The 16,877-nt window shown below is 39.7% G+C and overlaps 1 protein-coding gene across 7 annotated transcripts in view; it reads right to left on the reverse strand.

The window, feature by feature from the left end:
* Window positions 1–16,122, reverse strand: part of Runx2 (RUNX family transcription factor 2) — a 236,039-nt gene extending 219,917 nt beyond the window's left edge. For all 7 annotated transcript variants that reach the window (XM_046426142.1, XM_046426139.2, XM_046426144.1 and 4 more), the window contains exons 1-3: window positions 15,643–16,122; window positions 6,901–7,057; window positions 551–655 (exon numbers count right to left, since the gene is read on the reverse strand). In XM_046426142.1, the coding sequence (XP_046282098.1) occupies window positions 551–655; window positions 6,901–7,057; window positions 15,643–16,008 (628 nt within the window). In that variant the 5' untranslated portion in view covers window positions 16,009–16,122. The remainder of the gene's footprint in view (window positions 1–550; window positions 656–6,900; window positions 7,058–15,642) is intronic.
* Window positions 16,123–16,877: the final 755 nt, after the last annotated feature.

The following is a 16,877-nucleotide window of genomic DNA, read 5'->3' on the forward strand; positions in this document are numbered from 1 at the left end:
AACAATTATTGGAACAGGACCAAACAACAGTGTTGTAACAATCAAGCAAGTTATCATTTGCAAATAAATTCTTTGTAATTAAGCAGTGTGCTCTTTACAAAGGGAATTGAGTGGGCGAGTTAAAAAGCTAAAACACATTCTTAGGCCATGGGAAACATACCCAAATGCTTTTTGACTAAGCTTAAGAATTTTTAATTTATTCTTTGCTTCTTTAGCTCTCCTGGTTCTGTTCTGCCCTGTCCATTGTGTAGAGCAGATGAACACAATTTCTTAGCAAATAATTGTGATGACAATAATTATTTACTCATTTACCGAAGTCATAGAGGCCTTTGCAATTTTGTGGCTAAGGTTAAAACTATAATTTTATTTTCTATTAACTGCTAAGGTCTACTAATTGTCCCTCACTAAAAATATATGCAGATAACTAACTTTGCAAAGACAGTACTTACAGATAGTATGTACATTACAGTAACATTAACTCATTTAGAACAAATTCCTCATAGGCTCTCTAAAAACTATTACTATTTTCAATAGAAAGGCAAGTACTTACTTCTGGGTTCCCGGGGTCCATCCACTGTAACTTTAATAGCTCTGTGATAGGTAGCTACTTGGGGAGGATTTGTGAAGACTGTTATGGTCAAGGTGAAACTCTTGCCTGCAGATTAAGGGGGGGAAATACAGAGTAAATATAAAAGACAGTATTGATGATTATATAGCAACTGTCCAAATTTCATTCAAATCTCTTTTACAATGAAACAGAGAGTCAAAAGTCCTTATTCTAAACTGGAAACCCCCTGACAGCCACTTTTAGGATGATTCTAAATTCATTCAGTATTAAGATCATCTTTTTCACTACAGTACTATATAAGAAGGTTCTGATTCCTCCTCAATAGCTCCTCAGTAGCAATATTTGTAAATGAAAACAAAAACCCTAGTCCTCTTGGGAAGAGTTCTCTTCCTTTTAATTTTTCTCCAACATCAGGAACACATCCAAACACAATTTTAGAAGCCCTTATTTAGGATTAGGTCGTGACCCCATGAGAGAACAATACTAAATCATTGTTGATTATGTTATTTACTTCACATGGCTTTAGCATTTCATTTGCTTAAATGAACTACAATAAGAAGATGAAAGAGGGAAGTTCTTATGGGAATCATTTTAACAGGAGCCAGTGTCTCCTATCCTGGTCTTAATGTGCCTGTGGTATGATGATTTCATCATTACTGGAACAAAGTTTTTCTCCTCACTGCCCAACCCTCCCCTAACATACATCCCTGCTGTTAAATCTTGAAATAACGCCTTGATGGTGACTTATTTTCTGCTAAATGTATAGGAGATCTCTCAACATAAACATGAATTTTTACTTTTAGCAGAGGCTGTGCTTCATTGAAATACTATATCTGATGCTTCAAATTAATGAGCTAAAAGCAATGAACCAGGGTTGGGGGTGGGTTGGCAGCAGATTTGGATGTCTGCTTTCTCCAGAAGACACCAGACTCTGTTACACAGACTCACTGACAGTTGTAATCAGTTAGATTTGCAACGGTTAGTCATGTCAGATAGTCAAAACTGCAAACTGTTACAAGACAGGAAAGGGTGGGCGTGAAACAGTGACTCAATAAAACATTCAGCAATCTGGGGCCAGAGTACTCATCTAGTCTGCTCCTATAACAGATAAAAAGCTCATTTTGTTTTGCTTTGTTTTTTGGTCAGACTTTCCTTTCTTTTACTGAAAACTGAGGGTATTAAATCAAAACACAAATCCTAAACAATATGTAGTAATGCAAAATTTAATGCAGTCTTTTCAAAGCTTAATATGGAACAGGTTATATACGAGTCTTAATGTAGAACAGGTCTTTGGCTGTCAAGTCTAGTGAATGGGTTTTCTTTTCAACCCAGACCATGTAAGTTCCTAAAATCTGTTTAAGACACACATCATTTGTTACTGAGTATACACAGCCTTAAGCCAAGGTTCAAGGGGAGGGGGCAGGAGAAAGGAAAGGAAAGAGAAAGGGGAGAAGGGGAGAACTAGATGAATATTGATTAGAAACCCATTAATCTCCCTCTAGTCCATATACATTCTCTCATTTAACCCTGCACAGTTAGATTTATCACCCTCATTTACAAACAAAGCCAAGAGGGGCTTAGTAATTTATCCAAATTCACACCATCAATAAGTGGAAAAAGTGAGGATCTAAATCCAGGCCATTCTGACCTTAAAATTAATGCTCTTTTTAAAAATTTTATTCTGCCACTCTGCCAGAGAACATGAAAAAGAAATTAATTGGTAATTTACTTCTAAATGTGTCTCAATTAGCTCTCTGTGCCCAAGAAATAGTAAATATATAGAAAGTAATGTAATACCTTAGGCAAGGATGATGAAAATACTTTTAAAGTGTCAGAGATATATCATATTTCATCCACTACACAGTAGATATTACATGGATTTATTTTTTTTTCTCTTTTTTTTTTAAAGAGAGAGAGGGAGACAGAGAGAGAGAGAGAGAGAGAGAGAGACAGAATTTTTATTTATTTTTTTAAGCTTTCGGCGGACACAACATCTTTGTTTGTATGTGGTGCTGAGGATCGAACCTGGGACACATGCATGCGAGGCGAGCGCCCTACCGCTTGAGCCACATCCCCAGCCCTATTACATGGATTTAAGTAATTTAATTCATTAGTAAACAGAGGATTTATTATCAATATTATGATTAATCAGAAGAAAAACAAGACAGCCAGGAGTTTAACTTAGTCACAGAAAACTGAAAATCTATAGAAATGGACATTAGAAACTTAAATAGGAACCACTAGGTTCAGATTAAGACCTCAAAATAGTGGAAAGATTTGGAGGACTGAAATAGTCGATTCTCTAGACTGCAAGTTAATTTCCATTAAAACATTTTAAAATGCGCTTTTAGATGAAATTAGTGGTCCATGGATCCAGAACAGCAACTCTAATACTGGTTCCAATGACTTTGGTCATTGGAAGACAGTTACCATCCATGACACTAATCTTAATAAATCAAAGATGTACGTTTCTCAATTATCCTTAATGTCTCTAAATAACAACATTCTAGATACACTATGCATGAATTTACCTAAACAGGGTGTGAGAATATTTCTATTTTGGATCTTTACGACCTTGAGATATTAAAAGTCATCCATGCTTCAAATTCAGGGAAACACTCATGTAAGGACAAAAGTGAAATGGAAAATTCACCCTTCAAATCTAAAGCACCTAAATTCTCAGAGCAGAACCACTTTTTCCTTAAAAAGAGGTGGGTTGGGGTTGGGGTTGTAGACTGTTCACCTCACATGTATGAAGCACTGGGTTCGATCCTCAGCACATTAAAAAAATAAATAAAAGGTATTATGTCCATCTACAACTATTTTTATTAAAAAATAAAATATTTTTTAAAAAAGAGGTGAGTTTGCAGGCATTGTGATGCAAGTCTATAATACCAGCAACTTAGAAGGCTAAGGCAGGAGAATCGCAAGTTCGAAACCAGCCTCAGCAAATTAGTGAGGTTTTAAGCAACTTAGTAAGACACTATCTCAAAATAGTGGGGGGGAAAAGAGAGAGTTCAGGGAGGAAACAAGTATTTAGGTAACAAATTTCCCAAAATCAAATCCTATGGATCACAACTAAAACAAAAATTGAAAAGGTTCCATCTACTTCTGATTGCCTGTTCAGTAGGAACAAGCATGTTAAGTTGAAGAAACTATGACCCAACTTGACATTTGATTCTTGTTTTCCTGGGTCAAACGTTTATGTAGGCATGATGATTTTCTTAAATTAAAAAAAAAGTTTTTCCAAATTTCATTTTTTAGCTCCGTGGTAAAATTAAATTGACTTTTGTCCTTACATGAGTGTTTCCCTGAATTTGAAGCATGGATGACTTTTAATATCTTAAGGTTGTAAAGATCCAAAATAAAATTGATAAAAATGCAGTTCTTACTTAGTGATAACAAATTATATCCTCCATAGTTTCATTTAGGAACTAGTTCTGCAGTATGTCCTTAAATCATATAGTTTTCAAGATAAATATAATGAACTGTCATTGATTGTCAGTTCCAATCTGAGGGGCTGCTTGGAATAGACAGGAGAGGTAAGACTATAGGCCAGAATGTATCCTAAAATGACAAAATACTGTAGATGCTTTAAAAATGCTAGTAAACTATAGGGAAGAGGGGAGGAAGGGAAAGGGAGGAGGCAGGGGATTAGCAAAAATGATGGAATGTGATGGCCATCATTATCCAAAGTACATTTGTGAAGACACAAATTGGGTGTCAACCTACTTTATATACAAACAGAGATATGAAAAATTGTGGTATATATGTGTAATAAGAATTGTAATGCACAAAAAACAAAGTACATGTATAAAGACATAAATTGGTGTGAACATACTTTATATACAAAGATATGAAAAACTGTACTCTATAGATGTAATAAGAATTGTAAAGCATTCCGCTGTCATGTATTTAAAAACATAAAATCAATTTTAAAAAAAGCTAGTAAACTAAATTTACAATTAAAAATCATAAGGTATTTCTAATTCAATGCAAGTTTCATTGATAATCTACTCCTATTTCAAGCATTTTAAAAAGTTGTAATAAGACAACCCATAAAGTCTAGTGACATAACTCATTAATAAATCCAAGACCATTTGTCAGTTTCTGAGAGTTTACATTTCTATGAGTGAAAAGGGGAAATAAGTGTAATATCTGGGGAATTTGGTGGGTTTTTTTTATTTTTTTAACACTATTGAAAACAGAAAACTTGTAAAGCCGGGAAAGAAAATACAATAGTAGCAGCATGTTGATAAGACTCAATAACTTAAGAGAAATGGAGAAGTGTGAAAAATCAAAGAGGAAGCTGGAGTCTGTTATAAAAGCAGGTCAGGTACAAAGGGTACAAAGGCAAGTTAAAGGGTTTCCTGACACTGAAAAACTGACCCACTTTTTTTCAGAGTGTTACATCTTATCAGTGTCTCTCTGTTTTTTTCTCTCTCCATTCCAACTTGATATTACTGTCTCCTTGCATACAGTGTTAATAAAGTGATATAAAAATCTATTATTAGTGATAAATCAATTTTTCTGTCTCTCTTCACTGCTCCCCCCAACCCCCATTTAAATCTTGAAGACAAGTCTGGACCAATTTCTCCATCCTGCCTCTGGCAGCAGACTGTAGCATTTCAGATCCTCCACCAAGTCCCGGCTGCTTCAAAGGAAAAATCCTACTTTCTTCAGTTAAGATCATAAGAAATATAGGGGGAGGGGGTCAGCTCTGTTTGGACATAATTACACTTCATCAAAAGAAGCTTTCTTCATCTTCCATGCGTGAAAAGTCTGCAAGCAGTTAAGTCTGTCTTTTTTTTTTTAAATATAAAAATTGCTATTTGGGAAACCAGCCAAAACTCAGAAAGCCAATATAGTAAAACAGTGCACACCCTTTGTTTCTCTTTGAAGTTTCTTAAATAAATACGTTGAGGGTTTACAAAGTACACTATCACTTTGCCATAGTTTCTACTCAAATTGATCAGAAAAAAAGTTATGTAGCATCTATATACAAAAAGACAATGAAGACACTAGATTGAATCTGTAAAATTAAATATAACACCCAATCCTTCAAATACTAAAATTCATTACTCTAGTTAAAAATTAAGGTAATTTTACATAAGAAGAAAGATTCAATCTAGAATATACAGGTATATCATCATGTTCATATTTTTCTTAATTTTTACTAGGATAAAAGAGAAACTTTAATTGTACTATAGTCCTGCATGATAAACTGAAATAAAAGCATTATTACATACATACATACACACACACACACACCCCAAGCCCCATCAGTCCATAATGATAGAGCATATGTCTTCTTTTCTTTTAATCAAAGTAAACTAAACATGATGCAGTGATAAACCCTCTAGTTTGGGTTCTAACAGAGGCTCTGAGCCTCACTGTATTTCAAATAACCTTTCAGTGACAGATTCTCATTAGCATGCATCATTTTTTTTCTTAAGTTAAAAAGTACAACTTCTTGGCCCTGTTCCTAGAAAGTAAACTAAAACTACTCATCGGAAACAGCCTTGCTTGAATTTCCCTTATCAAGTTTTTACAATGGTAATAATTTGACATCTGATCCAAACTACAGAACAATTATTAGACATGATTTAAAAATTGGTACTTCTCATTTCCTAATTCAAACCTGGGCTGCAGTGAATCCATAAGGCTTTCAATTCTATTTAACCTTATTCCTAAATAGATCTACTTAGTATCTTCTTGAGATACTTAAAATTAAAATTTATCATTCATTTGTTCAGGCAACTTTATATCGTCATCCTAACATAGTAATACCATTAGTCACTTATTCAAATGAACAGCTTTCTATAAAATATCATAATTTTAACAGGTTCTTATATATTATGAGAACAAATTAAATCACATAGAGACAGCATGCAATAGTGAAGAGCATTATGTTAGCTGTCCTTGCTTCAACTTAGAGCAAAATTGATTAGTATCAAGAAATTGATTCAATGTATTCGTTTTACTTTCCCCTTTGCCACTCAACTTACTCAATTATGTGACTCATAATTCAGAACTTGATCCTCCAATTGGTCTTTTCTCTATCTTATGTGTTCACAGTCAGTGAAATTAGGAGGTAGTTCTTCTGGAAACATTGTTTGAATTTTCAGTATTATAAAACAAATGAAAAAGGCCTGAGTACTCAGAAAAACACTCAACTGCGTCTGGATGCATTTAAATAAAATCTTCTGTAACTCTATTCAGTAAAAGAAAGTGTTGATTTGTATGCACACTAGATTTGTATACAGTCCACATTTCATCAGAGGATCCTAATGTGCTTATTCCATTATCAGTATTAAAAATCAGAGACCTACCTCGTCCACTCCGGCCCACAAATCTCAGATCGTTGAACCTTGCTACTTGGTTTTTCATTACAGCAGAGGCATTTCGGAGCTCAGCAGAATAATTTTCATCGTTACCCGCCATGACAGTAACCACAGTCCCATCTGGTACCTCTCCAAGGGCTACCACCTACATAAAACAGGAAACACAGCAGCAATAATGGCACATCAGAAAGGCTTAAAAAAATGAGAATAAATTCTCATTGTAAGTGATGTGTCTTATCAAGACTTAGTGCTCTGGTCCAGTAATGGCAGAAAGGAATGAAGCATCTGTATATGGGTTATGATGCCACTTCAAACAGACCAATATTTCAGGGTCCACCCATTTCAAAGGCAGGCATAAATTTCCCTCATTTGTTTTTGGATTCTTCACAGAATATATGTACATTTTTATTAAATCCCCATGTTAGGCTGTCCACAGGAATCATGCCTCAGAAGAAAGGTTGATGCCCCATCTGTAGATTGCATCACACACATTAAGGCATCTCTTGTCTACAGCTTGGAGAGCCATGAGGTGTTCTCATCCAAATCTCTGGCTAAAAAGTAGGAAGTGTGATCAGCTCTGCAGAAGAAACCTTAAGGTGTAACATTTGATTTCCTGACTATATGGAGCCCTGGATATAGTGGAGTCCACATTTCATCTGCTTACTTGGGGCTACATATTTAGCTTGCGATAAATGCCTACTTTGTAGTGGGACCCAGTGAAATACTCAAGGCTATCAAAAAACTTAAAAGTCTAGGTGCAGAATATATATACTAAGCTGAAAATAATCAATGACAAATGAACAGCAAAAACAAAAAATATACCCACAGCCACACTTCTAATCTGTTTTATTCCATCTACCATCTTGGAATGACACATTTGCCTCCTTAATCTTCAACAGGCTGAAGCAGATTTACTCAGTTGAGTAAATATTCAGAATAATCAGTCTTTGAAACTAACAGACACTTTCTCTGCTCTACCTCTAGGGAACGGAGTTTATCCTGGTTAGCCAACTTACATGTGTACCTGTAATTAACATGGGGCACAGTAATAGAATACTAGCAGTGTACAAAACTCATAATCCACTACCAAGATCCTGCCCCCCAATAACAATACTTTCTCTCAACCAACTTCTAGGATCCTCTATTCAGGTTATTTCCATCTCCTCTTCACTTAGCATCCAGATGCCCTCTTGGTAACCCAGCTACAGGAGTCCATTGTCACTAGTCTCCAGCTACAGGAGTCCATTGTCAGTACTCTCTGACAATGTTACTCTAGTGTCACTCTAGGGTGCTTGCCTGTCTGGCAAATATCCCACTTATCTTTTTCTACATATAGTGCTACTCTCTTCTTTTTGAAGATTTCCATAAGATGAACCTAAGCATTTAATATAATGTTCCAAATATGCTTGGTACGTATTTTTCAATAAAGCAAATTTCTTATAATATAGTAAAATAGACACCATACCTATATTTTAGGGATAAATTTTCCCCATCCATGAGTCTCACCCCTCTCCTATATCCTTTCCTCCAGCAAGGAAAACAAACAAAACCTTGTCATTATTTTCATCACCCTTACTTTTCTCTTAGATTATTTCTAAGTTCTATTCCTTCTATTTACCACCTTTTTTTTTCAATCCAAAACCATAAACCTTCCTGAAACTATAGGGCCCACTTTCCCAACAGCCCACTATACTCAAGTAATCTTCATTTCAATGTGTGTTTCTGGGTGGATGTGTGTGTGTGTGTGTGTGTATAAGTATATATGTATGATCAACCTACTCCTTTTGATACACCAACCCAAAGCTGAGAGACTCACAAGTCCCAATTATATTAGTTTGAAAACTACATGAGGGAAGGGCCTTCATTTCATGTCTTATTTGCAGTTATATGCCTAGCTCCCAAAACAGTGTCTGGCACATAGTGTTTAATAAACATTTTTTTAAATAAATAAATGAAAGAGCTCCATAAAGAGAACCACTTTCCTTAGCCAGAAGTCTGTGGGGCTACCAGATAGAACTCTGAGAACCAGTTAAAGGGTGAGTCATCATCATTCCTCACCAGCAATAATGTGCCCTTGCTTCAGACCAGTTTTCTGACTTTTTCTGTCCCAGAGGAGAGGGGATCATGGTAATGACCCTTTACTTGTAGTATAAGGTTATTCTCAATCTGAGAAGTCTTCAAGGTCAAGAGCAAATCTTTTGAGAACCAGACTTCCTCCCTGCATGCTTGATCTAGTACTTCAAGAGACTACTGAATATAGTTAAAACTGTACTCCTGAGGGAGGCCATGTATCTTTCAAATTCACAATGACAAAAATGTGCACATTTGAAATACTCAAATAATTGATGTTTGCCAGTATTCATCTGAACCTTCGATATTTTGTGTTTTAACACCTGCTGTGTGGCTCTCTCTGTCAAAGTAAATATAATAAAGATAAAAGCTCTACTGTTCAGAAGAGAATGAGCACACTAAATTAAAGAGGCTCCAATTTTTCCCTACTTTTGCTACATATCTACTATTTCCCCACATAAGTAACTTCATCCTCAGGAGCCACCAATTTTCAATATAATTTGGAAATAATTTTTTTAAAGTCTGTCAAATATATGGGTATCATACTATATAAACAGAGAACTGTTACAATGACCTGCTTTTTGTAAGATGAGGAGGATAACATAGTGTTCTGCTCCAACCCTGCGGCTAAACAGGCTTTTATTTAGAAACATCCTTAAAGAGTTCAGCTGAATATATGATTCTTCACTTCATGTCCTGGGATGTTCTTTGGTGTTGTGGAGGATAAAGGATGACTACTGGTGGGTTTCACTCAACTAAGGCTAAACTACAGGAAATAATAAAAGAAATCTTCCCCAATATGATGGTTTTCAAGAGCTATGGGACATTATTATTTTACTGCATATTTTTAACATAATGAATTTTTTTAGTTAGAAGAAAAATAAAATTGATTCAATATGGGAAAATATGAAAAAAGAGGCTAAGAGTGAAATACATAAATCCATTTTACTTTGCTTAAGCAGCATAATAATTACCATATTAAATATTGGTATGTTTTACATGTCACATTTAACAAAACAAATAATCACGAGTTCACGAGTTGTGTAAGTATTCTATGAGGCTCAGAACTTGGCTTTTAAAAAAAAAAAACAACTAACACAATGCAGTGACAACCTTCCCTGTTATGGCTGAACTCTGGTTTAATGGCTAAATATATTGTGTTTTCTGCTATTCACTCTACCAAATCCGATTGCCCAATGTTTTTCTGAGGAGGAAAAAAAGTGTGTGTGTTGGTGTGGAGAGTGTGTAGCACTGTATTTGACCAGAAGGGTAATTACAAGTTTGACATTTTGTTTGTTTGTTTGTTTGAAGTAGATCTCTGAAGCTAAAAAGTTTCCCTGGGAAATTCTCAATTGTGTTTATTTGAAAGAAAACCAAAAGAAGGAAGAAATTTTTACACATTTCATGTGTACCAAACCCAAGCAATGGAAAAATATTTTAAGGAGTTAAGAGCAGTCAAAAATGGCTGCTCTTAACTCCTTAAGCATGAGTTAAAATTTTTATCCATATTACCCAAGACAAAAGTACTGCTATACAAATAATTCATGATGAAACCTTTATCCATTACATTTCTAGGTATTTTTAAAATATAAAATCTACAAATTAAATAAACCTCATGGGAAAGAAATTTTATGCACTGATATTTCTGAATTGATAAAGGAGTTCTTGTATTTAACATACTTCAATATAACCAGCATTTAAATCACATGTATATAGCATGTACAAAATAAAATAAAAGGATATTTAATTCTAGCAATGGTATTGAAATTTTGTCTGAAACTCATGACTAAAACTGTGAATCACACTAAAAGAGGAGTAATAGAGAATTAACTTAGACCCTTAAAATTATTTCTGTGATCTTAATATTGGATATTAAAATTACTCATGAAATTTTCATGGATAGAAGTATAATCTTAGCTAATCAATTACTCTTACAAAACAATTTGCAGTATAATTAAAATATGATTATTTTTCAAGACAGAATCTGACCAAATCTCTCTTTATAATAAAAAGAGAGGTTGAGCCAGTAATTAAAGAAAGCAAAAATTTTAAGTAAATTATCAAAAAGTTTCAACAACTACTACTAACTTTTAGAACTTAACCCAGAATTTAGGAATTCTAAAGAAAAAAATGAATATAATATATCATTTCAAAACATTTTTTGAAATTTGAAGAAAATTTTGATGGAAATTGTTTCAATTTAAGCCAGCAATTTATATGTCATGTATTAAGATGGGTTAAATCACCTAATAATGAATATTCTGGAATTTTGAAAGGACACAAATGGCAAGGCCAAAGGGGAAAAAAATGAGACACATGTACCCTACTTTTTCTCAAACAAAAAGTTTCTAAAATTTTAAAAAATATTTCCACCTAGAAGTATTTGTTCCAGCTAACTTACCAATAAGTTTTATATGTTCAACCCTAAAATATTTAACTTTAAATAAGTTTTATTGCATTTAAAGATATAACCAAAAAAATATGTCTATCTTCATATAACCTGAAATCTGCTATGATTTATATAATTTTGTGTGACAATTTATGTTGTTTAATAAGGGTTTAACAGGTTTAACAACCTATTTCCTCTTTAGGTATACTTAGATTTTAAAAGATATAAACACAAAATCTGATCATTAAATACATAGGAAAAATGCGATTCACTAGTGTCACATATTTATAAACTGCATACTTGCTTCTGAAGAGAGGAAAATGGCTAAGGATGTCGAAAAATGATTTTCAAAGAGAAGCTGCTGTCATTTTGAAACTTTCTTTTTATAAATACTGAAAAGTATTATTAAAGATAGAAAATTAACTACAAGTAGTAGATCGTATAGCTAAAATTATGTTTTCTTTCTTTAACTTTGTCAGAAAAATGACACTGGTAAACACATATAGTCCAGTGTTCTCTTAACTGAAAACAGTGCTATAGGCTTGCACTACTTTTAGTTTTAAAATATACATCTGGACCTAAAAATTTCTGCATACTGTTTCAGCTTGAAGCTATTTAAAGAAACTTAGTTATGAACCCTGAACACAAAGCTTCACAGTGGAAATGCTGACAGACCCCTAACTAAAAAAAGTACTACTGGACTGCAGAGTTGACTCTCCACTATTTCTACCTGACCATCAACTAATGAGCTGAATTTGCAAATTGCTTCTTTGTCACTAGAATTATCTGAGACAGAAAGGGCCCTGAATCTTCTAATAGCATGCCTTAACTATTTTAAGCTTAAAGTGAGATACACCTGAAAGAAATGTTAAAAATATTTCCATTTCCTTGACACCTGGGGGGACTGAGTATTTCAAAACTGCAGAACTTTGTTAAAAATATCATACTGATAAACAACTGTATATAAAGTATAAAAGTTGCTTTTGTATTTTTATATGTTGAGGAATAATGAATTATTTTAATATAATCCTAAAACAAAATCATATGAACAATACTAATACATTCCCTACTTAATGTAATACGCTGTCAATATCAAGCTGAAGCACTATTTTAAATTATTATATGAAAACAGCATACTGAATTCATCTGATTGTCTACATTTCCAAGCTCAGTGATAAAATATGAACTCAGTAAATACAGTATTGATTTCAACACCAGACTTCTCAACAATTCAGTTCTCTGTATTTTTAAAAGCATTTATCCCTGGCTGGGGTTGTGGCTCAGAGGCAGAGCACTTGCCTAGCATGCCTGAAGCATTGGGTTCGATCCTCAGCGCCACATTAAAAAAAGCAATAAAACTTTAAAAAGAGATACTGTGTCCACCTATAACTATAAAACAAACATTTTAAAAATTTTAAAAAGCATTTACCTATCTGCTATCTACCTAACAACACTGTAATTTATTTTGTACGGATCTGTGAATATGATAACCAATTTGCTGTCATCACTTTTAAAAAGGAGACTTCATATTATTTTTTCATTACACGTGTATTTGATTATGTTGCAAGAGTGTAGAAAGTCTATTGCTTTCAGGCTTTTATCCAAAAGCAGGATATTTTTTAAATAGGAATGTTTTTACATCATTTGAATGAAAAGGATAAAAACTGCTGTCAAAATCTGAATGTTCAAATATCTATATACATTTTTTTTAGCAGAGATACAACTTCTAAGTAAATCTCAATCCTTTTTGTAATTCCATTAAACACAGATATGGGGATGGTAAAACACTGAATCAGGGTTTAAGTTAACACGATTCATTATTCAATTAATATAAATTGCAATATTCAATTTAAAATGGTTTTGTGTTATCTATGGTCTGTTTACTAGTTAAAATAATAAGAATATGTTCTGTGTAATTAGTAAGTATGATTAATAGAGAAATTTATTTTCAAAATAGTTTTTAAAGGATTGAAGTGAGAAAGCCTAACCGACAGCCAAAATATCTGAGAATAGCTCAAACCACATAGAATTTTATCTTTATGTGAAAACACCCTTTCTATAGAGAATACTCATGCTCAAGATCAATTCAGCATCATAAATCGTAAAAACAGTTCAAGACAGTTATACCTTAAACGTGTAGCAAAACGTTACATGAAACATGTAAATGATATAATCTAAGAACCTAGCCTTATATGTTCACATAGCCTCATTTGTGGCATTATACATACTAAATATCTACTTATTTGTATCTTTTGCTGTTTTCATTCAGGTTTTCTGTCTGGTTTGGAGGCGCTATGAGAGATTAATGTTAACAAATTTCCACGCTCACATAAGGCTAATTAGAACATTCTGGGCCCTTATGCGATGAACATTATGAAATACACCTCTCATGTGGAAATTTCACTTTCTACAATTCACTTATATTCTGACCTTTTTCATATTTCAAGGAAGAAAATATTAACCTACACAATGGGTGCTTGATAAAAGGAGGAATGTCACTTTTAAATTATTTTAAAAGACCATTTCTTGAGCCAACTGCAAAATGAAACCTGCCCCAGAATACAACATCCCCTTTTCCATAACAATTCATTCTGATTCCTGTTCTGATAGGCGACCCAGCGAGATAACCGGCTCTAATTGACCCGGACTCCTCTTTCTTTCCACCCCGCCCACACACGGACTCGGAACTGGTGCGTGGGGTGGGGGTGATCAACAACTGGGAACCGCCAAAGGCCCGAGGGAGTTTGGCCCCAGGGTTCACGATGGAGGGACTGACAGGATGTCTCCCTTTTTTCCCCCTCTCTTTTCTTTCCCCCCAGGCCTTGCTTATCCTGCTCCCCACAGTTCCCAGAACCTGGGGGACCGAGGCCCCCTACTGAGTTGGAGGAGTGCTCACCTCGCGGCTGGCTCACCGCCCCCTCCACCCCGTCTCTAGCCCCGCGAGTGAGGACGGCTGGGAACCGCTCGTCGGTCCGCCAGGGCGTGCTGCTCCCTGGGGGTTCCGTGTCTCCCCCAAGGCTAGGGCTGCCCGAGAAACCCAAACCGCGCGGCGGAGCCGCCTTGGCACTCGGCCCTGAGGGAGGCTCGGGACCCCACACCCTCAACCTGCGACCGTGGCTGCTACTCCCGCTGCGGCCGCCCACCCGCAAACTAACGGGCCCGCCGGGCGGAAGAGGCCTCTTGGAAGCCGCGGACTCCCACCTCCGAGCCCAGGCCACGGGCGGGAGCCACCCGCGACCTTGCACCAGCATGAGGAACCGATGGGACTTAAGGCCTTTAAGAATGATAGTCAAGTAAACCTGCACATTTTCACCTCCGTTTTCAGGTCTGGCGAACCGAGGTTGTTCCACAGGTTTCCCTCATCCCTCCCAGGCGGCGCGAGGCGGGAAGTTCGGTCCCCGCTGCAATAGGCGGCCCGAGCGCCGGCCCCTTCCCGCGGCCCGCGCCTCCCCGCACTCCAGGTTCCGCGCTCCGGACCCCAGAGCTGCCCCGCCTCGGGGTACGCCAAGACCCTGGCGGCCCCGCCTTCCTCCGGGTAGCGGGAACTGGCGCGGGTCAGCGAACAGCGCAGACGCCCCCTGTCCCGTCCCCCCTACCCCGCCCTCCGTCCCCAGGCTTGCCTTGGACCCTCCCAAGCCCCCGCAACGCTGCCCACGCGCCCCGGTCGGCACCCAGCGAACGCCAGCCCCCGAGCCCGGGAGGGGCCGGGGCCACTGAGCTCCCGCTGGTCAGGGAGAGGGATGCCGGATGGGCATCTGGCTGGGAGGGAAGAGGGAAGGACCGCACGGAATCCCGGAGAGAGGCGGCACGGGCACCCGCGGTGCGGGGCTGGCCGGGAGGAGGACCGTGGGAGTCCTAAGGAAGAGTGCCGGGGACCCTCGCCTCCTGGAAAGGGGGCGGGGAGGAGCGAGAGGGGCTTTGCTGCAAAGAGTGGGCACCTTGGGGCGCCGGGGGGAGGGGAGATGGTGCAAGCGAGTGGGTTAGAAGAGGGGCCGGGAGATCTGAAGGGTGGGTACCTGGAAGGGGCACGGTACGTGGGGCTGAGGTCGAAGTGGCAATGGGCACAGGTGGGAAAGAGGGGGTTTGCGGGACGACTGCCCGGAGCCCACCGGGGCATCCAGAGGAAGAAGGCCAGTCAAGGTCCCTCCTGTCGGAACCGCCGAGGCAGGAGGTCTTGGAGGACCTCCGGGCGGCCCCCGTGGGCTTGGAGACGGCCGCTGTCAGGTTCGGCGCGGCCTGACCAGGGGCGGGGGGCAGCAATAGCCTCTTACCTTGAAGGCCACAGGCAGGGTCTTGTTGCAGCGCCAGTGCGAGGGCAGCACCGAGCACAGGAAGTTGGGGCTGTCGGTGCGGACGAGTTCGGCAGGGTGGTCGGCGATTATCTCCACCATGGTGCGGTTGTCGTGCGGCGGCCGCAATCTGGGCACAGCTGCCGCTGCCGCTGCTGCCGCCGCCGCTGCCGCCGCCGCCTCCTGCTGCTGCTGCTGCTGCTGCTGCTGCTGTTGCTGCTGCTGCTGCTGCTGTTGCTGCTGTTGCGCAGCCACCACCGGGCTCACGTCGCTCATCTTGCCGGGCTGCAGGCTGCTGGAGGGGGGGCTGAAGCGCCGGCTGGTGCTCGGATCTACGGGAATACGCATCACAACAGCCACAAGTTAGCGAAGTGGCCGGGGGAGGGGGAGGAGGGTGGAAATGGGGGGCGAGGAGGAGGAAATTGAGGGGGTGGAGGCGAGACGAGGGGAAAGGATGGAGGTGATGGGGCTGAGAAGGTGAGAAATCAAGTTCGACGAAGCCAACTGCGGGGCAGAGTCTGATGGGGGCCCCCGGCGGCGATGCGGAGCTGTCGGGTTGGCGGGTAGGGAGAACCAGGAGGCGCAGATCTCTGCCGGAGCCTTTGGATCACCCGGGGTGGCAGCTGTGAACGGGCGCGGGGGTGTGTTTGGCCCGGGGAGGCGGGGGACTTGAGTTTGCAACTTGCAATGGGGTCCCTTGGGGCACCGCGTCCTGGGTGCGCTGGCGCCCCCTCCCAGTTCGAATCCGGCGGTGGAGCGGAGTGGATTCAGCAGACCAGCCCCGGGGTCGGCATTGCCCCGCGCAGCCCGCCACCGCCGCGCCGCGCGCTGCAACTCAGCTACAGGCGTCCGCGCCGCCGCCGCCGCCCGCCCGCCCGCGCCGCCGCCGCCGCCGCCTCCTCCGCGGCGGCTGCCTCTCCCCCCGCGCCGGCTGCACGCTCAGATTCCTCCAGCGGCGGCTGCCAGCTCGGCTCCTTCCTTTTTCTTCTCTTCGCGCCCTCTCACCGCCACCTCCTTGCATCCACTCCCTTCTGCTATTTACAAAGCTTCTTGGTCCCTCGCGCTTCAAGGTGCTAGGGGGTAAGTCGCGGGCAGCGGATCTCGGGGCAACGGATCTCAAGCCTGCGAATCGTAGCCGCTGCCGCCGCCCGCCGGCCGCGAGAAGGAGCCCCCTGCAAGCTGAGTTCAGCTGCCGAAGCCGAAAGAGGCGGCCCCAG

This window comes from Marmota monax, unplaced genomic scaffold, assembly GCF_021218885.2.
Source record: "Marmota monax isolate L192 unplaced genomic scaffold, Marmota_monax_Labrador192_F-V1.1 WCK01_AAM20220418_F8-fsc00187, whole genome shotgun sequence".
Taxonomy (NCBI): Eukaryota; Metazoa; Chordata; class Mammalia; order Rodentia; family Sciuridae; genus Marmota; species Marmota monax.